The 21,801-nt window shown below is 51.2% G+C and overlaps 1 protein-coding gene across 2 annotated transcripts in view; it reads right to left on the reverse strand.

Annotated features, from left to right (window-relative positions):
* FCGBP (Fc fragment of IgG binding protein) overlaps positions 1 to 21,801 on the reverse strand; it is a 63,800-nt gene that overhangs the window by 11,149 nt on the left and 30,850 nt on the right. For both annotated transcript variants that reach the window (XM_033226214.1, XM_033226215.1), the window contains 8 exons: positions 15,146 to 15,738; positions 11,695 to 12,289; positions 11,378 to 11,577; positions 9,063 to 9,204; positions 5,362 to 5,699; positions 3,502 to 4,075; positions 2,494 to 3,110; positions 1,223 to 1,766 (listed from right to left, as the gene is read on the reverse strand). In XM_033226214.1, coding sequence (XP_033082105.1) covers positions 1,223 to 1,766; positions 2,494 to 3,110; positions 3,502 to 4,075; positions 5,362 to 5,699; positions 9,063 to 9,204; positions 11,378 to 11,577; positions 11,695 to 12,289; positions 15,146 to 15,738 — 3,603 coding nt within the window. The remainder of the gene's footprint in view (positions 1 to 1,222; positions 1,767 to 2,493; positions 3,111 to 3,501; positions 4,076 to 5,361; positions 5,700 to 9,062; positions 9,205 to 11,377; positions 11,578 to 11,694; positions 12,290 to 15,145; positions 15,739 to 21,801) is intronic.

Genomic DNA, 21,801 nt, shown 5'->3' on the forward strand with positions numbered 1-21,801 from the left:
GACTACAGGCGTGAGCCACCACATCTGGCTAATTTATTGGTAGTTTTTTGTAGAGATGGGGTCTCACTATGTCAGGCAGGATTACCTGGGTGAAATGGATCACTATTATCTATTCGGGGTGTGCAAGATCAGAACTGACTACGGGTATCTCAGGGTGTGAATGTGACTGGGGTCTGGGGCTACATGTATCTCAGGGTATGACTCTGCCTGAGGGTACCCAGCTGTGGGTGTCTGACCTGGGCATCTCCCAGAGTCCTTCTGACATGGTCTGTGTAAGGCTGTGCCTGAGTAAAGTTGGCAGGATACCTGTGACCAGGAGACCTGCCTGAAGGGAACCGCCTAGGACTATCTAACTATGCATCTGTGTGGATCTGCCCAGGGCTATGCAAGGGTCCTGATTCTATCTGAGTGTATCTAACCAGTTAGTCTTAGTGTAAAATCTGTGCAGATACCACGGAAGGCATGCGACTAATTCTATATGACTAGGTGTATTTCAGTGTGTGCAAAAGACAAGGGCCCTGTGACCAGCTGTAACTCACAAGGTCTTCCTAACCAAGGGTACCCTGCTATGTGACTGAGGCAGGGTCAGTCATCCCAATCTATATGCCTTGGATGTCTGAGAACATGGATCACCAATCCCCAAGGGTGTCCTGGACCCCGGGATTCTGACTAGGTGTCCCTTTTCTTTTTTTCTTTCTTTCTTTTTTCTTTTTTTTGATCTGATGTCTCACTCTGTTGCACAGGCTAGAGTGCAGTGTTGCATCTCGGCTCACTGCAACCTCTGCCTCCTGGGTTCCAGTCATTCTCCTGCCTCAGCCTCCAGATTAGCTGGGATTACAGGTGCCTGCCACCACACCTTGATGAATTTTGTATTTTTAGTAGGGACGGGGGTATCACCATGTTGACCGGGCTAGTCTCGACTTCCTGACCTCAGGTGATCTGCCTGCCTCGGCTTCCCAAAGTGCTGGGATTACAGGCGTGAGCCACCGCGGCCAGACCCTCAATACTTGTTTCTAACTGACTCTCTCTCACTGCAGTACCTGACTTGGGGCATTTCAGTGTGTGAGTGCCAAGGTGTTTCCTGACAGGAGATACCCAGCTCAGAGGAAGGAAGGTGGCCCCTGAGCCCCATGGAGGAGGAAGGGGCAGCTGTCTTACAGTCCTGGAAAGGAAGGGCAGGGAGAGACTCTGCGATGGGGACCATGCATGGAGCAGTACTCACGACAGAAGTCCGGCCGCCTCCACTCGCTGAGCTGGGCCCCAGCGGCCTGACAAGCTGCCACGTAGGCGGCCACTGCAGGACAGAGGCCTCCAGGATGGCCCTGAACTTGGCAGGCGTCGAGCAAGCAGCCCTGGAAGTACTGCGCGGGTGGCACAAGGCCGTGGCAGGGCGCCAGCGGGCCGTCGGTGGCGGAGATCACGCCGCAGGTGTCCGGGCCGGCGAAGGACTCCTGCTGCTCTGGGGTGCACTGCGACGGGCATGGCCCAGACACACATTCTCCGCAGCCCGGGGCGCCGCCCACCTGCCATCCAGCAGGCTTCCCGTCCACAGCCTTCAGGTCGTCTGCGGGGTCCTGGTTGTAGTTCCCGCATAGGCCACAGAGAGCGCCCGCGTACGCCGCCGGCACGCGCAGGCGCACGAAGCTGTCCCCATCGAAAGTCAGCGTGAGCCCTGAGGTTGTGGTCACCACCACGTCGGCGCCGCTCAGATGTGCGTGCAGGAGCGAATCCAGATGGAAGGGCAGAGCCACGAACACGCCGTCCACCTGCGGGCGGGGGTTGGGGGAGCGGTAAGCAGAGTGAACACGGGTTTGAATCCTGGCCCCACCACCTACTAGCTGTGGGACCCTGAGCATGTCACCTCCCCTCTGAAAATAATAATGAGCATCTATAGGCCGGGCCTGGTGGCGCAGCCTGCAATCCCAGTACTTTGGAAAGCCGAGATGGGAGGATGGCTTGAGGCCAGAAGTTCAGACCAGCTTGGGCAACATAGTGAGACCCCCATCTCTACAAAAAAAAAGGAAAAATTAGCCAGCGTGGTGGCGTGCGCCTTTAGTCCCGGCCACTCGGGAGGCAGGAGCCAAGGTGGGAGGATCGACTGAGCCCAGGAGTTCTAGGTTGCAGTGAGCCCTAATCCTGTCACTGCACTCCAGCCTGGGCAACGGAGTCAGGCTAAGAAAAAAAAGAAAGAAAGAAAAGCAAGAAAGAAAAAAAGAAAAGAAAAACAAAGAGCCTCTATAGGCACATGTCACTGACTCCTCATCCTTCTCTAAAGCTGCTACTTTTCTTACACCAGTTTTCAAAGGAATACAGTAGGCTCAGAGAGGAAGAAGCCCTGGTGCCAAGCCATCAGGCTCCTAGGCCTATCCTCTGACCCTTCCATCATGCCCCAGCTAAGCTGTGAAAGGTGCCCAGGGGAATGGTGAAGCCCTTACCATCTCGGGCAACCCCAAAGCTGGCACCCGCTCCTGTCTGGCCCACAGCCCTCCTCACCTGTAGCCGCCGGGGCCAGCGGGCACTCAGCGTCAGGCTGTGGTTGTAGATTTGCAGGGTGACACTGCGGGTGTAGCTGACAGCCTGGCTGCCCCGGTGCTCATTGGCTACAGTGACAGTGAAGTTTGCAGCCCCGGAGGGTAGTCCGTGGCAGGGTGCACTCAGCAGGTACTCGCAGTTGCCTTGGAAATCGAATCGGTGCCCATCCAGAGTGACGTAATGGGGGTCACCCCAGGCCTGGCACTCAGCTGTGCTGACGGGCTGGCAGCCGTGCTGGCCGGATGGCAGGAGGCCACACACTTCACCCAGCCCACAGCTGGCAGGTGTGCAGACCAGCGAGCCACCCCCAGGCCCGCAGCGACACCTGTGGGAGCAGGTGCCATCAGCCCAAAACTCACTGCCCGCCTCGTGGTAGGTGCCGTTGGCCCAGCAGCCGCAGCCGTTGTTTAGGGAAACACAGCGGTCAGCACTTAGCACGAAACCCGCGTCGCACTGGCAGCCCTCCACACAGGGACCCTCGCACGCGGCTGGGGCCGCAGGGGGCGCAGGGGACGGACAGCTGGCAGGGCAGGGTGGGCCACAGACCTCATAGTGGCTGTTATCTGGGCAGGTGATCTCTGTGGGCAGATGAAGGAGCAGGAAGGAGAGAAACAGAGAGGAGGGTGTTAGGGTGGGGTCACAGGACAGGGTAGCAGGAGACAGAGAGCGACAATAGGGAGCAGACACAGAAAGGGGGAGACAAAGGACGAGACACAGAGAGACAGAGAACACAGAGAAACAAATAGGAGAAAGCAAGAGACCAGGAGACCCAAGAAGAAACTGAGGGAGAGAGAATGAGAAACAGACAGAGACAAGCAAAGCGAGCCACAGAGACAAGCACCAAGAGACAGAGAGACAGACAGAGAGAAAAGCAAACAAAGAGACCCAGGAGGACCAGAGTGAAACCAAACTAGCCCCGAAGAGACGGGAACCTGACCCCAGCCCCGCCTCTGCTACCCCGACACTCACCACAGCCGACCTGTGCCCGCCAGTCTTCGATGACAACCCCAGCGGCCTGGCAGGCGGCCACGTAGGAAGCCAGCGCCTTGCAAAGAATGTCGTGGGCCCCACCACCCATGCAGACGTCCAGAACACAGCCCTTGAAGAAGCTCTCAGGTGGCACATGAGCATGGCAGGTGGCGATGGGGCCCCCTGTGCCAGGGACCAGGGGTCCGCAAAAGCCAGGGCCCTCGTACTGTTCCAACTTGTCCTCAGGGCACGTTGGGCAGGACCCCGGACACACGTCCCAACACAGTGGGTCCCAGCCTGGGACTCGCCAGCTGCCGCCCCAGATGGGTATGGAGGGAGCCAGGGTGCCATTAGGGAAGACCTGGTCATTGCTGGGGTTGCGGTCCATGTTACCACAGAGCCCGCACACTGCGCCATGATAGCTGCTGGGCAGCGTCACATCTACCCGCCAATTCCAGTCATAGCTGACTTGCAGTCCAAAGTCAGCCACCAGCAGTGCCTTGGATGCACCGTGGGTCACTGAAATCCGCCCGTTGGCCTCGGAGACGGGCAACGCTGTCAGCACACCGTTCACCTTGGGGAAGGAGGAAGAAGTCAAACGGGTCACTGGAGGTGTTACGGCCCCAGCTCTGGCCCTCTGCCTCCCTCTTTCTCACCCCACCGGGGGCTGGGAGAGGCCAAGACCTTCCTCCGATAGTTGGATTGTCATCGGACACAGTGTGGACATTTGTTCTGGCCCAGGTCTTGGGGAATGAAACCTCACTTTACCTTTTCTAATCTTCTCCCTTGATCTCTATCTCCCTCCCCGTCTCTGTCTCTCTGTCTCTCTGTGTCTCTCTCCCTCTGTCTTCACCTAAGTCTCTATCACTTGGTCGTCTCTCTCTCTGTCTGTCTCTCCCTCCTCTTCCCTTCCTCCTTCCCTCCCTCATTCTCTGTGTGTCTCTTCCACTCACTCACCATCATTTATTCACCGCCTACTCTGTTCCATCCCTCCCTCTGTGTCTGTGAGCTACCACTAGGCTCTATCTCCATTTCCCTGGGCAGAAAGGACAGCCCATCTCTCTCCTGTGATCTCACTATATATATATATATATATTTTTTTTTTTTTTCGTGGAGGGGATGGATACTCGCTCTGTCGTCCAGGCTGAAGTACAGTGTCAAAATCTTGGCTCTTGCAACCTCCGCCTCCAGGGTTCAAATGATTCTCCTGCCTCGGCCTCCAGAGTAGCTGGAATTACAGTAGCGCCACTACACCCAGCTAAGTTTTGTATTTTTAGTAGAGATGAGGGTTTCACTCTATTGGCCAGGCTGGTCTTGAACTGCTGACCTCAGGTGATCCACCTACCTCGGGCTCCCAGAGTACTGGGATAACAGGTGTGAGCCCCCATGCCCATCCCAATCTCCCTATATTTCTCTCCATGTCCTGGTCTCTGGGCCTCTCACTTGTTCCCTCACAGACACTCAAACGAGTGTTCACCTGGACTAGACTCTGAGCTCAGCATGTGACATGCACCACCTTGCTGTGGGGCAGGCCCTGATATGATGCCCACTTCACAGATGAGGAAACTGAGGCCTACCAAGTGAACTGCCCAGCATCACCTAGCTCATAAGGAGGAGAGGCTGGATTCAAACCCAGGTCTGTAAAGAAGGGAAATGCTGAGGTCCTAGATTAAAGCCCTTAGCAAGGGGCTAGGCTTGTTTAATTCGCAGGAATGGGGTGATATTTTTGCTGGAATTAGTTTTTGTTGACATTTTGTTTCAGGCCCAAGTGAAGACAAAGAGCCTTGAGCTGCTAACTGTGGTCATCAGGATCCCTCCTGTCCTCCCGGGGACCTCAGGGGACCATCCTGCCACACATACCCGGACTTTGCCGATCTCGCCCTTGTGGATGGAGATGTTGGTGCCCAGGGCAGCCACAGTGACGACTCTCACGTAGGACACAGCAGGGTTGCCCCGGTTCTCGTTCTTGGTGGTGACGGTGAAGGGCGTCAGGCCCTGGGTGTTGACCCCCTGGCAGCCAGTTGTTGCCAGCACATAGTTACAGGTGCCCTGGAAGTCAAACGGCCGGCCATCGAAGGAGTGGTAGTGTGGATCGCCCCACAGCCAGCACGTGGCCTCATAGTTGGGCACGCACACGCCCTGGCCACCCTGCTCCTTGCACGTCTCCTGTGGCTGGCATGTCACACCGTCGCACGGGTCTGGGGACAGAAGAGGGAGGACCTTGAGAGGCTGCCCATTGTCAAGGATGGCCGCTCCCTCCACATCTACCCTAGTCTGTGCCAGCGATCCGAGGGTTACCGCAGGCAAGACCAGATTCCAGAGTCCTCATGTCTAGGACCCAGGTCCTATAGTTTGCTTTTGTATTTTGTTTTGTTTTGTTGGTTCTCTGTCACCCAGGCTGGAGTGCAGTGGCGCAATCTCGGCTCACTGCAACCTCTGCCTCCCGGGCTCAAGCGATTCTCCTGACTCAGCCTCCCGAGTAGCTGGGATTACAGGTGCCCGCCACCATGCTTGGCTGATTTTTGTATTTTTAGTAGAGACAGAGTTTGATTATGTTGTCCAGGCTGGTCTCTAGCTCCTGACGTCAAGTGATTAGCGAACTTCGGCCTCCCAGAGTACTGGGGTTACAGGCATGAGCCACCAAGCCCAGCCTGCTGTTTTCAAGACCAGCCCCTGGGAGTTCCACACGTCTGACACTGAGGCCCCATGGTGGTGTGTCTGAGTCTCGGGTGTCAAAGATCCCATACCTGAGACCCGGGTCCCAGAGGTCCCTGACAGCCAAGACCCAGGCCCTTGAGTCCCCCTATCTCTAAGACTGAGGCCCTGCCATTTGCTGTGTGAGACTGAGGTTGTGGAGTCCATGCACCTAAGACCAAGACTCTAGGTCTGTGTTTACGATGCAGTTTCCATGGTGTCCTTGCTTGAGATTTCAGCCTGTTCTTCTATTTTAAGTTTTATAGGAGCCTCACCCTCTTCACTTACATAGTCTACAGCTGCTTTCACGCCACCACGGCAGAGTGAGTAGCTGTGATCGAGAAGGTATAGCCTGCAAGCTTAAACATTTACCATCTAGCCCTTTAGAGAAAAGGTGCACTTGACCCAAGTTGAGATCTGTGCCCCAGGGGTCCTTGTGTCTGCGATGCCAGCCCTGAGAGCATTCATGTCTGAGATCCCAGCCCATGGGTTCTCTGTGTTCAAGGCCTGGGCCCCAGGCCAGGTGTGGTGGCTCAGACCTATAATCGCAGCACTATAAGAGGCTGAGGTGGGAGGATCGCTTGAGCCCTGGAGTTTGAGAGCAGCCTGGACAATACAGCAGGACCCCATTTCTACGGAACAATTAGAAATTAGGCAGGCATGGTGGTGTGTGCCTGTAGTCGCCTGCTACTCAGGAGGCTGAGGCAGGAGGATTGTTTCAGCCTAGGAAATAGAGGCGCAGTAACCTACACTACACTCCAGCCTGGGTGACAGAGTAAGACCTTTTCTGAAAAAAAAAAAAAATAATCTAGGCCTCAGGGTCCCCCATGCCTGAGACCTCAGCCTTCTGGACCTCTCCACATTTGACAGCAATGGGTCTCCAATTTCTCTAGGTCCTGGGGGCCTCTGTGACCTAGAGTAGGGCCCTGGGTGATCTTCTGGCAAGAGCTCAGTGCCAGGGGTCTCAGCATGATTTGAAACGTTTGAGGCCTTAACTAGCTAAGTCTCATTGCCTGGGCCTCCCTCAGTGCAAAACTCCATCCCGGAGGGTTGCTATATTCAAGCCAATAGCCTGGAGGGTGTCTCACTGCTGAGGCCCTGTCCTGGAGGGCTTCTGTGTCCCAGACCCTGTTCCTACAGTTACTACATCTGTGACCCAGCTTGTGGAATCCCTGTGTGGGAGAAGCCAGTCTTCAAATGGCACCTTCCTCCCGTGCCTGCTACCAATGTACCGCCTCTCAGCTTCAAATACACCCGCGGAGTTAAGCTTTGTCAACAGAGGGCGCTGGAGAGTCACTGCAGCAGGGAGGGGCTCCTGGTCTGGCCTTCCAGCTGGTTTGGCCCTTCCAGCTCTGGCCAGGGTGTGTGGCCACAGTCAGTGAGTTCCACTGGTCCCAGCTGGCTTCCCAGTGAGGAGTTTCCTTCTTGCCAACTCCAGCCTGCAGAAACCTCTGTGCCACCCAGTGGGCTACAGCTGCAGTAGGATTGGACTCAGCCTTGGGGCTGATTCTCCCCTCCTTGAAGAGGAGGGGCCAATTTCTCCCTTCCATGAGGCCTCCACCTTAGCCCTGGAAGTGGGGGCTACTTCCTCTGTCTGCTTTGGTGGTATTCTTTAGTGTTCTCTTTACTGTTTCTTATTTCTATTTGTTTGTTTGTAAAGAGACAAGGTCTTGCTGCCTTGCCCAGGCTGGAGAGCAGTGGTACAATCATAGCTCACTGCAGCCTCGAACTCCTGGGCTCAAGTGATCCTCCCAACTCAGCCTCCTGAATAGCTGGGACCACAGGCCTGCATCACCACGCCTGGCTAAGTTTACATTTTTTGTGGAGACGGGTGTCTCACTATGTTGCCCAGGCTGGTCTCGAACTCCTGGCCTCAAGCGATCTTCCCAAAGTGCTGGGTGTGTGAGCCACCGCACCAGGCCCTCTTTGCCTTTTAATAGGTAGTCTCCTATTAATAAGTAAATGATTCTTTAATTGAACTTTCCTCATTCAAATGGCTGTGTGCTTTCTGTCTCTCGACTGGATGCTGAGCGATATACCCCCATTCCTGGGAGTCCCATTGTCCTGCTCATCACCCTGAGAGTCTTAGCCTACCCCTTGGTGCTGGAGCTCCTATTCTCTTATCCTTTGAGGGAGAAGGGTTCTCTGCTCTTCGTCCTAAGAAATGAGCCCTGGCGGTAGCTCTATGTCCCAGATTTAGTCTGGAGGGGTTCCCACATCAGAGACTATACCCCTAGAAATCCTGATCTCCCACTTGAGAGGGGTCCCCATATCCAATGTCCTGCCTTGGTGGGGTCTCTGTGCCTGAGACTCAGAACTCTGCTCTGTCCCTGTCCCTGGGATCCCAGTCTCTCCCCTGCCCTTTGGTGCTAGTGTCTGAAGCCCCAAGCCTAATTCCACGCACCAGTGGTCAGCTCACCATGGCCCCCTGGGCTGCTGCTCTTGTATTCTAAAGTCTTACAGGAGTCTCACCTCTTCACTTGTATAGTGTGCAGCTGCTTTCATGCCACAATGGCAGAGTGAGCAGTTGGAACGAGACCATACAGCCTGCAAGCTGAAACATTTACCATGTAGCTCGTATCAGCAAAGGCATGCCTGTCCCTGCCTTATACCGAGGGCCTCTGACATCAACCCTGAGAAACCTCTGAGGGTCCCCACAGCCTGGATTTTCCCTAAGGGTCCCTGCCTCCCACAGTAGGTGGCCCTGGCCCTGTGAAACCCAGCCCAGGGGTCTCCAGGTCTGCGACCTCAATCATTAGTCCTGTGCGCCTCCCGCCATGGACACCCCAGTCACATCACCCTCGGCCTCAGAGTCCCTGTACTCCATCCATAGTCACATCAGCCCCAGTCCCAGCCCAGCCCAGCACCTTTGGTGATGCATCTCAGGACGCCTTCGGAGGGCTGGCACACCTGCCCCGGCGTGCAGCTGTGCTCCTGGCACACCACGCCTTTACGCACATGGCACGTACACTGCTGCCGACAGTCGTCAATGAGGACTGTCTGCTCCGGCTGTGGGGAGAGAGGGCACGGCCATCAGACACCACGGGTGGGAGCTGACTCTCACAACTCTGGCATTCTGGGCACAGAGGGGCCTGCAGACATCACAGGCAAGGGACATCTCTCAGCAGGATGGCCCCCTGTCTGTGAAGCTGAGGCACAGCATGGCTTTGGGGCCGTCATTCATTTGTACATTTGTTCATTCACTTTTATTCATTAACTCATTCATTCCAAAATATCCGCTCAATCTCTGCTGTAGGAGAAACAGTGTGACATAGTAACTAAGGGCAGATGGCCTGAGCTTGAAGTGCGTTTCTGCTGTTTCCAAATTCTGTGACTCTGAGCAAGTTACTTCACCGCTTTATGGCTCAGTTTCCTGATGTGCAAATTGCAGAAAATAGTAGCGCCTGGCTATAGAAGTATAACTGAGTTAATAACACATGTAAAATTCAGATAAAATGAAAAGGGTAGGCCGGACGCGGTGGCTCATGCTTGTAATCCCAGCACTTTGGGAGGCCAAGGCGGGTGGATCACGAGGTCAGAAGATTGAGACCATCCTGGCTAACACAGCGAAACCCTGTCTCTACTAAAAATACAAAAAATTAGCCAGGTGTGGTGGCGGGCGCCTGTAGTCCCAGCTACTCGGGAAGCTGAGGCAGGAGAATCGAGTGAACTCAGGAGGTGGAGCTTGTAGTGAGGTGAAACCTCACCACTGCACTCTAGCCTGAATGACAGAGCGAAACTCCATCTCAAGAAAACAAACAAACAAACAAAGGCTTCCTTTAAAACATTCAGATAGGAAAGATACGTGGGGTAGACATCAAACAAGATTGGGAGAATGTGGCTTAGTTTTAAAGCGAAGTGATGGGTAAGTCCATGGACAGTCATTTCACTATTCTCTTCATTTTCGCATGTTTGAAAATGTTCAGAATAAAAAGTTTTTAGATATGTAATGTATATATAAAAAATGCACACATAGCACTCAAAACATTACGAGATACACAGAAAGCACTATCTACATATTTTCTGTTATTACTACTATTATTTATGTGAGGGGAACAACAGAGAGAGGATCCCACCCCGCGGAGAGCTCACAGTCCCGCAAGGGAGACGGACACTAGACAAACACATGCTCCAGGCAAAGAAAAAGGACCCACAGGGAGAGAGTGGGAGAGGGAAGCAGAGGGTGTTAGCAGCTGGTATAACAGATGAAAATCTTGTCTTTGTGGTCAGAAAGGCTCCCTTTTTCCAGACCTGGAAGGCAAAGCCACAACTTCACCTGGGGAGTCAGGGGAGGGTTTAAAGCTTCAGAGTCCATGGTCATATTTAGAAAGATCTTTACCACTGCCACGTGGAGGGTGGACCAGAGGAGCAAAGGTAGGAGCCTGGAGGGACCCAGGTGGGAGAGGGCCAGCTGGACCAAGGGAGGGCCATGGGAACGGGGAAATGAGTGGGTACAAGAGACATTCAAGAGACTGAGTGGACTAGCTGTGGTGGCTCACGCCTGTAACACTCGCACTTTGGGAGGCCAAGGTGGGAGGATCACTTGAAGTCAGGAGTTTGAGAGCAGCCTGGCCAATATAGCAAAACCCCATCTCTACCAAAAAAACAAAAAATCAGCCGGGCATAGTGGCACACGCCTGCACTCCTAGCTACTCAGGAGGCTGAGACAAGAGAATTGCTTCAACCTGGGACGCCGTGGTGGCAGTGAGCCTGAATCCAAGAGGCGGAGGTTGCACTCCAGCCTGGGCAACAGAGCAAGACTATGTCTCAAAAAAAAAAAAAAAAAAAAGGATGAATGGGTCGGGCAAGGTGGCTCATGCCATTAATCCCAGCACTTTGGGGGGCCAAGGCGGGAGTATGGCTTGAGGCCCGGAGTTCACAACCAGCCTGAGCAACATAATGAGACACCCCCATGTCTATGTCTGCACAAGAAAATTAAAAACTTGCTGGGCTTGGTGGTGCACACCTATAGTCCAGGTACTTGGGAGGTGAGGTGAAGGATTGCTTGAGCCAAGGAACTCGGGGCTGCAGTGAGCTATGACCGTACCACCCACTCCAGCCTGGGTGACAGAGTGAGACCCTGACTCTAAAAGAATAAGTAAGAGACCAAGTAGGCTGTGGGGCTGATGAGCAGTGGGAAGGGTGAGGCCCCATATTCTGCCCCAGATGACTAGGTTCCTACCTCATAGTAGACACCATTGTGGTAGCAGCCGCATTGCTGGATGGGCACACAGGCTTCACCGTTGTAGAGGAAGCCGGCGTCACACTGGCAGCCTTCAGCACACCCATCTGGGCACTGCAGAGGGGCACTGAGAGCCGAGCAGCCCAGGGAGCAGGTGTCTGCACAGAGCTCGTAGTGGCTGTTCGCTGGACACTTCATGGCTGCAAGGAGCGGGTGCCGATCAGAGCCCTGGGGAGGGAGGGGCTGCAAGGCCCAGGGTCTACCCTTGTGTACTTCAACCTCTCCCCTCCCTGCCCCTCTGCCTCTCCCTCACTCACGACAGAAACTGTCCGTCCTCCAGGGCTTCACGTGGCCTCCAGCCGCCTGGCAAGCACTCACATAGGCATGGATGTTGCTGCAGAGAATGCTCAGGTTCCCACCACCCAGGCAGAGATCAAACACGCAATCTTGCAAGGGACCCTGGGGATCCACCAGCTTGTGGCAGGAGGCCAGCGGCCCTGTGGGGCTGGAGAGGAGCCCACAGAACTCCTCCTTCTGATACTTCTTCTCCTGCTCGGGAGGACACTCGCTGCTGGTGTTGCAGCCCTCCTTCCCTGGCAGACAGGTGGGCGGCGGCAGGCAGGGAGAGCCGGGCACCACCTCCTCCCAGGAGTTGCCGAACTCATTGGCGTTGCCTGCCTGCGAGCCGTTGGGCTTCTGGAAGTCATCCTTGGGGTCGCCGTTGTAGTTCCCACACAGGCCGCACATCAGCTGGTAGTAGTTTCCGGGGATGGTGACCCGCACATAGTACACAAGGTCATAGGCCACACGCAGGCCGAAGTCGGTCTCAATCACAACGTCTGAACCATGCTGGGAGGCTCGGATCTGGCCGTTGGCCAGCACCACGGGCAGCTTCATGTCCACACCGTTCACCTGGGAGGCGAGAGACGCAGGCCACGCTTCAGAAAGTAAACTTTGAGTGGGGGTTGGACCCTAGTTCAAGCCCATGCCTGATGCTGAAGAACTGTGTGTCCTCACCTCTTACGTATTCACTTTTTGCATCTCTAAAACTGGTAGAATAATGGGGCCTGATAGTGGATTCAATGGTGGTCCATAATATGCATATTCACCCAGAATCCCATAATGTGAGCTTACTTGGAATAAAGTTCTTTGCAGATGGATTCAGGGAAATAACGTCAACATGAGATTGTCCTGGATTAAGCTGGGCCCTAAATCCAATGACAAGTGTCCTTATAAGAGCCAGAGAGAAAAAGACACAGAGACACAAGAAAAGGTCACATGAAGATGAAGGCACAGATTAGAATGGTGTTGTCACAAGCCCAGAGATCCTGGAGCCTCCAGAGCTGGAAAGGGAAAGCAAGATCCCCCAACCAGTGCCTTTGGAGGCGGTGCAGCTCTGCCAACACCCTGACGTTGAACTTCTGACATCCAGGACTGTGGGAAAGTACATTTTCTATTGTTTTAAGCCACGAAGCTTGTGGTAATTTGTTATGGCACCACCGGAAAAGAACACAGGTCTCAATGAAGTAACAAGCCTCCAGCTATCCTTTATGTACCACTTGATGCAGGCATTAATAAGCAATGATCGCTCCCAGAGTCACTTGCCCGAGTTCAAACAGTTTCCCCCTTACCCTATTTGTGACCTTGGGCAAGTGAGTCACCTCTCCCTATTTCTGTTCCTTATCTCTCAGGTGGGAATAAGGTGTTTGCCCCATGGAACTGTTGTCAGGATCAAATAAATTAATGTCTGTAAAGTGCTGAGAAACATGGCTGGCACAGCATGCATGCTTCAGGAGCATTTGCTGTTACTAGCAGCTATGAGTGGAAGTTTTTCTTTTGAAGAGTAAATGGGCACCACAGGTTTATGCTTTAAAGCATCAGCGGGTGGAAAATTAGGCTGAATTCTTGAGGAACTGAACTCAAATCTATGAGCTGAGGACAGTGGTTTCAGTTTAAGTTTACTAGATACCAACAAAGCCTCATAAATCCACCCCTGGATGGGGCACAATGGCTCGTGTCTATAATCCCAGCACTTTGAGAGGTCGAGGTGGGACGATCACTTGAGCCCAGGAGTTCAAGGTCAGCCTGAGTAACATATGGAGATCCTATCTCTACAAAATAAAAAAAATACAAAATAAATTGGTCAGGAGCAGTGGTTCACAGCTGTAATTCCAGCAGTTTGGGAGGCCAAGGTGGGAGGGTCTCCTGAGCCCAGGAGTTTGAGACCAGCCTGGGCAACATAGCAAACCCCTCTCTATACAAAAAAAATTTGGCCAGGCATGATGACTCATGCCTGTACTGCCAGCATTTTGGGAGGCCAAGGTGGGTGGATCCCGAGGTCAGGAGATTGAGACCATCCTGGGCAACATGGTAAAACCCCCGTCGCTACTAAAAATACAAAAAAGGAGCTGGGCGTGGTGGCAGGCACTTGTAGCTGAGACAGGAGAATCACTTGAACCCAGGAGGAAGAGGTTGCAGCGAGTCAAGATTGTGTTACTGCACCCTAGCCTGGGTGACAAAGCGAGTTTCTGTCTCAAAAAAAAAAAAAAAAGTCGCAGTTGTCCAGTTCACCAGATTAAGTCAGCAATTTATCAGCACCTTCGCCAATACTGCTACTAGAAAAACAGCTGCGTGTGTGTGTTTCAGTGGGATCTCAGGGGAAACCCCTCCACTGTAACTGAGATGCCAGTCTCCATATGAGACCAAATCTTCTCAGTAAGAAAAGCTCTGCAGAGCAGCACGGGGTTCAAGCTCCACATTTGCTGGGGGACTATGGGCCAGTGATGGGCCACCCCACTCTGAAAAATAAAGCAAGTCATAGTGCCTGCAGCTCCTGTTACAAACATACAGACACCATGGACATGAAGTGCCTGGCAGCCAAAAGGTCTGCAGTCAGCTGTATAGAAACGATAGCTGCTGTTGTTATTGTTAAGGGGGTGATAGTGTCACCAACAGACTGTCCTCTGTCCATGAAGCTTCTCCAGCCTTGGGCTGTCTCAACCTCTGATGGCACCACATCCTGCCAATGAGTGGCAGAATAGGGAGGTGAGTAGGACAGAATCCAGGATTGAGGTGGGGAGAGGATGGAGTGGGAGGGAGGAGACGGTGGGAGAGATTTGGAGAGAAAAGTCCATGCGGCCAGGCGCAGTGGTTCACCCCTGTAATCTCAGCACTTTGGGAGGCTGAGGCAGGGGGATCACAAGGTCAGACATTCGAGACCAGCCTGGACAACATGACGAAATCCTGTCTCTACTAAATACAAAAATTAGCCAGGCGTAGTGGTGGGGACCTGTAATCCCAGCTACTTGGGAGGCTGAGGCAGGAGAATCGATTGAACCCAGGAGGCGGAGGTTGTAGTGAGCCCAGGTTACACCATTGCATTGTAGCCTGGGTGACAGAGCAATACTCCATCTCAAAAAAAAGAAAGAAAAAGAAAGAAAGAATGAAAGAAACAAAGGAAGGAAGGAAGGAAGGAAGGAAGGAAGGAAGGAAGGAAGGAGGGAGGGAAGGAAGGAAGAAAAGTCAATGTGTGGAGGTGAAGAGAGGGTGGAGACTGAGGGACAGAGTAGGGGGAGCAGCTCCCAAGTCCCTGAGGACACCTCCCTCATTGGCTTCCCACTCTGGGTTCTTATTGGCAGCTTCTGTCCTCAGGGACCCCAGGCCTCGCACATGCACTCTCATCTCTGTGCCCCCAACTCCTGGGCTGATCGCTGCCTGTGCCCCACCCACCCACAGGCCCCTCGCTCCCCGCTTCCCATCTGCTCTCACCGTGACCTTCCACTGTTTCTGCTCCAGCCGCAGGGTGAAGTTTGCCACCTGGACCGTGATCACCCTGGTCACACTGACTCGCCCATTACCCCAGGCCACGTTCTCCTGCAGGACGGCAAACTGATGCAGGCCAGGCCGGATGCCGCAGGTCTGAGCCAGCACATACACGCAGGTGCCCATGAAGTCGAAGCGGCGGCCATCGAAGGTGGTGTAGTGGGGGTCTCCCCACGCCTGGCAGGTGGCAGAGCCCACGGCCACACAGCCCAAGCTGCCACCGGATGGCTGGCAGGCCTCGTGCGGGCCGCAGCTGGAGGGCTCACAGGATACCAGGCCGCCCTCCTGGCAGTGGCAAAGGGAATCACACCCGGGGCCCGGGTAGAAGGTCTGGCCCGGCGGGTGGTAGGTGCCCTGGTGTACGCAGCCACAGGAGGCCAGAGGCAGGCAGGACTCACCACTGAGCGCAAAGCCCTCATCGCACACGCAGCCCTCATGGCATTCTGAGCCACAGCCTCCGCGCACTGGGAGGTCTCCACAGGACATCGGGCAGCCGTAGGAACACGCCTCATAGTGGCTGTGGGGTGGACAGCTCAGTGCTGCAGGGAGAGGAGACATAAAGATCAAGAATTCCTGCTACCAGGGAGCAGGACTCGATACCCCCCAGCCCCCAATACATTCATATGCACACACACACTCAAACACACACACAAGCGGTCCCCCAACACATTCGTATGCACACACAGATGCTCAAAGACACGCACACACAAGCAGTCCCATTGCAGGGAGCTTGGGGAACACATTACATCGCAGTTAATCTGATCCTGATATTTAAGAGTCTTTCCCAATTTAACTGTAGTTTGGAGTTATCTATTATGGTTTTTTCTTTTTTCTTTTCTTTTTCTTTTTTTTTTTTTGAGAAACGGGTCGCTCTGTTACTCAGGCTGGATGGAGCTCAGTGGTGCTTGCTATCACAGCTCACTGCAGCTTTGACCTCCTGGGCTCAAGCAATCCTCCCACTTCAGCCTCCTGAGTAGCCGGAACTATAGACGTGCACCACCATGCCTGGCTAACTTTTAAAATTTTGTATAGAGACAGGGTCTCACTCTGTTGCCTAGGCTGGCCTCAAACTGCTGGGCTCAAGCAGTCCCCCTGCGTCAGCCTCCCGAAGTGCTGGGATTACAGCAATGAGCCATCACACCCGGACTTCTATTATGTCTTTAATGACCTTATTCAAGTTGGATACATGGTGTTGATATGTGGTATATATTTTAAACATGCATATGCATATATTTGTGTGTGTGTGTGTGTGTGTGTGTGTGTATAATCTATGCAGTGTATTTGTGAATGCCATACTTTTAGCTTCTTCCTTCTATAACAGTAATTAAATTAAAATATTTAGCCAGTGTTATTTAAAACAAAAAACAAAAAAAAACCTCCCTTCTCCCCTCCCCAAACTCCAGTCACTCCAGTCACTCCAGTCTATAAAAAGCAAATCTAAGTGGCTAAAACTAAACCACATTAAATCTCTATCTGTGCTGTCTAATACAGTAGCCACTAGCCACTTGGGACCATTTAGATATAAATTAATTAAAATGCAACAAAATTGAAGCTTTAGCACCTCAGTCACAATATCCTCACTGCAAGCGCTCAGCAGCTACATGTGACCTGTGGCAACCTGGTATGTATTTGAACAGCTCAAATATGGAGCTGTCATCATTGAAGTTCTGCTGGGTGGTGCTATTCTGAAGCTAACATCCAGCTTACAGGAGAATCATGGGGACACAGGGACAAGTTCAATAACACTCCAAAATAGCAACTAGCCAGATCCCGAAAGTAGAAAATTCTGCAGGATAAATGACCTATCTTTCCCAATAATTAAGTGACATAAACAAAAGGAAGAGCTAGATGGAGAGATAGATACGTGATAAGGCAAGTGAGTGAATTAGAATTAAGAGTGTAGAGGCCGGGTGCGGTGGCTCACATGCGTAATCACGGCACTTTGGGAAGCCGAGGCGGGAGGATCACTTGAGGTCAGGAGTTCGAAACCAGCCTAGCCAACATAGTAAAACCCGTTTCTACTAAAAATACAAAAATTAGCTGGGCATGGTGGCGCATATCTGTAATCCCAGCTACGTGGGAGGCTGAGGTGGGAGAATTGCTTGAACCCAGGAGGCGGAGGTTGCAGTAAGCTGAGATCGCACCACTGCACTTCAGATTGGGTGACAGAGCGAGACTCCATCTCAAAAAAAAAAAGAAAAAGAAAAAGAAAAGAAACAGAATTAGAGTGTAGAGTCCAGGTGGTAGGTTTATGGGTCTTCACTGTAAAATTCTTTCAACTTTTTTGTATATTTGACAATTTTCATAATACTATGTTGGGAGGAACAAAGGAAGGAAATTCTGACAGAGTAAAAGCAACAAGGTAGATCAATCCAACGCAGTATGTGTATTTGGTTTGGTTCTAGAGCCAGACAAAATAGAAAAAAAACTTTTTTTTTTTTTTTTTTTAGACAATTGGGAAAATTTGAACCCAGATTGGGCTTTACATGATGTTAGGGAATTGATATTATTTTTGTTACTGGTAATTAATTACCACATGCCCTCATATCTCTTTCTTCCTTCCTTTTTTTTTTTTTTTAGAGACAGGGTCTCAGTGGAGTGCAGTGGCACAGTCTCGGCTCACTGCCGCCTCCACCTCCTGGGCGGAAGATATTCTCCCACCTTAGCCTCCTGAGTAGCTGAAACGATAGACACTAGTCACCATGCCCGGCTTATTCTTTATTTTTACTTTTGTAGAGACAGGGTTTTGTTATGTTGCCCAGGCTGGTCTTGAACTCCTGGCCTCCAGCGATCCTTCCACCTAGGCCTCCCAAAGTGCTGGGATTACAGGCATGAAAAAAAGTCCTGTTCCTTAAAAGTCCGTTTTTGTTGCTGAATACAGATGTTTACTGAAGTAGTTACAGGAGAACTCATCTGCCTAGAATTTGATCTAAAATATTCTATAAAAAAAAGAGGGTGTGGAGTGAGATGTAGAGGAACTAAGAATGGCAAAATACCAATAATTGTCGAAGTTGGGTCAGGCCTCCATCTGCATGTCTAAGCCCTCGTGATCCAGTCTTCTAGAACTTCCAAGAGGTACAAGGACAAGAGGAGTTTTGAGGAAACAAGAGATTCTCAATTTCCACAGAGGCCACAGAGTCTAATAATTAACAGCACAAAATCAGGAGCCAGCCTGTTCAAATCACCCCACCGGCTGTGTGACCTCAGGCTAGTTCCTTAACATCTCTGTGGTTCTCTTTCTTCTTCTTGTAAAGTAGGAATAAGAGCAATTCCACCTCACGGGGTGGTTGTGAGGATTCAATGAGAAACCCTTAGAACAGGACCTGCCCAGTGGGATGCGTGTCACACAACTGCTAGCTGGAATTATATGTGTCCTCCCTAAAAGGACAGCCCAAGAATGCTCTGTTAGAGGAGCATTCCTCCTTCCCATTGTCCACCTGTCCCCTTCACAAGCATGCTTTCTCCACTTTACAGAAGAGAACAGTGCAGTCCCCCATCCATCCTGAATCTTTTTTTTTTTTTTTTTTTTTTGAGACAGAGTCTTGATCTATGGGCCAGGCTAGAGTGCAGTGGTGCGATCTTGGCTCACTGCAATCTCTGCCTCCCAGGTTTAAGCAAAGATTGTCCTGCCTCAACCTCCCGAGTAGCTGGGATTACAGGCGCTCACCACCACGCCTAGCTAATTTTTGTATTTTTTGTAGAGACAGGGTTTTGCCATATTGGCCAGGCTGGTCTTGAACTCCTCACCTCAAGTGATCCGCCCGCCTCGGCCTCCCAAAGTGCTGGGATTACAGGTGTGAGCCACGGCGCCCGGCCCCATCCTGAATCTTAACACATGGCACACTGCCCTGGGGTGTGAAACCTCTGAGGACATAAATAGACAATTTCAAATATTGTTATCACTGTGAACACAATGAATGCTCACTCATTATTGAGTAATAAATCAAAAGGAGGGCCTAATATAATTGGCGGCTCACAGATAATCAAAAATAAGTTTTGTGGTGTCTCACTGTGTGCCTTCCCCTGACTCAGGAGGGGTTCAGAGCACGGAGTGATGTTACTCTACCTGTACTCTGTCCACTCCCACCCACTTATCAATATCATGTAAGCCAGGAGCTGTGGCTCAAGTCTGTAATCTCAGCACTTTGGGAGGCCAAGGCGGGAGGATGGCTTGAGCCCGGGAGTTTGAGACCAGCCTAGACAACATAGCGAGATCTTGTGTCTACAAAAAATAAAAAAATAGCCAGGCATGGTAGTGTGCACCTGTAGTCCCAGCTACTCAGGGGGCTGACATAGGAGGACCACTCGAGCCCAAAGATTGAGGCTACAGTGAGCTGTGATCATGCCACTGGACTCCAGCCTCAGTGACAGGATAATATCTCAAAAATAAATATATATCATATATACAAAAATAAAAGGTAGGATTAGAGTTGATGCTGAACCCTGTCTCATTCTAACAATATATGTGAAATACTGGGTGGGTGTAAGCTCCATTCATCTCACTGAATGATGCCATTACAATGGCCATTACAATTTACTTCTGTTTAATATTTTTATCAGTTGTGCACAAACAATACTTGCAATGATATCTTACTCCATTAAAAAAAACCACTTAGAGTCTTATAGTCTCAGGAATTTCTAAAACTTCTTACATCTTTTATAAGAAGGCTGTTTTGTTCCAGGAGGTTTCACACCTCAGGGCAACACGTCACATGTTAAGATTTGGGATGGGTGGAGACTGCACTGCTTATTTTATTTTATTAATTTAATTTAATTTAATTTAATTTTTTGAGACAGAGTCTTGCTCTGTTGCCCAGGCTGGAGTGCAGTGGCGTGATCTCGGCTTATTGCAACCTCCACCTTCCTGGTTCAAGCGATTCTTCTGCCGGAGCTTCCTGAGTAGCTGGGATTACAGGCAACCACCACCACACCCTGCTAATTTTTAGTATTTTTAGTAGAGACGGGGTTTCACCGTGTTGGCTAGCCTAGTCTCAAACTCCTGGCCTCAGATGATCCAGCCACCTCAGCCTCCCAGAGTGCTGGGATTACAGGCATGAGCCACAGCACCCAGCTTGCACTGTTTTTCAGAAACAGGCTCTTGCTATGCTGCCCAAGCTGGTCTCTAACTCCAGGCCTCTAGGGATCCTCCCACCTCAGCATCCTGAGTAGCTAGGATGATAAAAATTCTGAAATCTTAGTCATATATGTGTATGCTTGTGGCAGAGAAGTGTGATGGGGATCGTGACACAGGCTTCCAAGGGTCACGTCTTGACTCTGTGCATGACCATGGTGCTTGCTTTGGCCAGTGGGACACTGGCAACCATGATACCAAGTAGAGCCTTGGAAAGTGCTTGCACACTTGGGCTTGTGTGCTTTTGTTGCTCTTAGGAATCTTGAGGGCACCTTGGGAAGAAGCCTGGGCTCACTTACTGGAAGATGAGACCAAGTGGAGCAGAGACAAGAAGTCCCAGCTGAGGGCCCTCCAAACCAACCAGCTTGACAACTGCCAGATGTGTAAAATCACCCTCGATTACCCAGCCTCGGCTGAGCCTCTAACAGCCTGCAGAGATCAACCAAGCTGGCCCAGGCTGGGAGAACAGCTCAGCAGCCCCCAGAATCATGAGAAAGAATAAATACTTGGCCAGGCGTGGTGACTCATGCCTGTAATGTATGACTATGAGGATTATGTATCTGGTGAATACATTTAAAAGAGGAGCAAAAGTCAAGTAATAGTTTCATTTTGAAATATCAATACTATGTTGATAATTGTGGAAACTAAATGATGGATATATTCGGGCTCACTATCCTAGTTTACTTTGGGTATGTTTAAATTTTTCCCTAATAAAAAGGTTCTTAAGGCTGGGCGCAGAGGCTCACGCCTGTAATTTTAGCACTTTGGGAGACCGAGTTGGGCGGATCACTTGAGGTCAGGAGTTCAAAACCAGCCTGGCCAACATGGTAAAACCCCGTCTCTATTAAAAATACAAAAAAATTAGCCAAGTGTGGTGGCGGTCATCTGTAGTCCCAGCTACTTGAGAGGCTGAGGCAGGAGAATTGCTTCAACCCAGGAGGCGGAGGTTGCAGTGAGCTGAGTTCGCGCCACTGCACTCCAGTCTGAATGACAGAGTGAGACTCCATTTCAAAAAAAAAAAGAAAAAAAAAGTTCTTAAAAGTCAAAAGTTACCATTTGTTGGAAATTATACATTTTATAATTATTTCAGGTGAAAAACTAGACATGTATGCTTCCATTAATTCCAAAATTCAAAAACTTTAGAAGTCAGAATAGTGGTTACCTCTTGGGGTTGGGAACCTGGATGTTTTTTTTCTTGAATTTGGGACTGTTCACACAGATTTGTTATCTCGGTGAAAACTGATCAAGCTGTTAGCTTATGATATGTACATATTTTTAAATATCTGTATTATATTTCAATAATGAATTTTAAAAATTAAAAATCAGGTGAGAGGAAACTGGTACGATGGCTCACACCCCTAATCCCAGTATTTTGAGAGGTCGAGGCAGGAGGATTGCTTGAGCCCAAGAGCTCGAGATCAGCCTGGGCAAAAAATCAGAACCCCGCCTCTATAAAAAATATTTAAAAATT

Source organism: Trachypithecus francoisi, unplaced genomic scaffold (assembly GCF_009764315.1).
Source record: "Trachypithecus francoisi isolate TF-2019V2 unplaced genomic scaffold, Tfra_2.0 Lachesis_group12, whole genome shotgun sequence".
NCBI lineage: Eukaryota > Metazoa > Chordata > Mammalia > Primates > Cercopithecidae > Trachypithecus > Trachypithecus francoisi.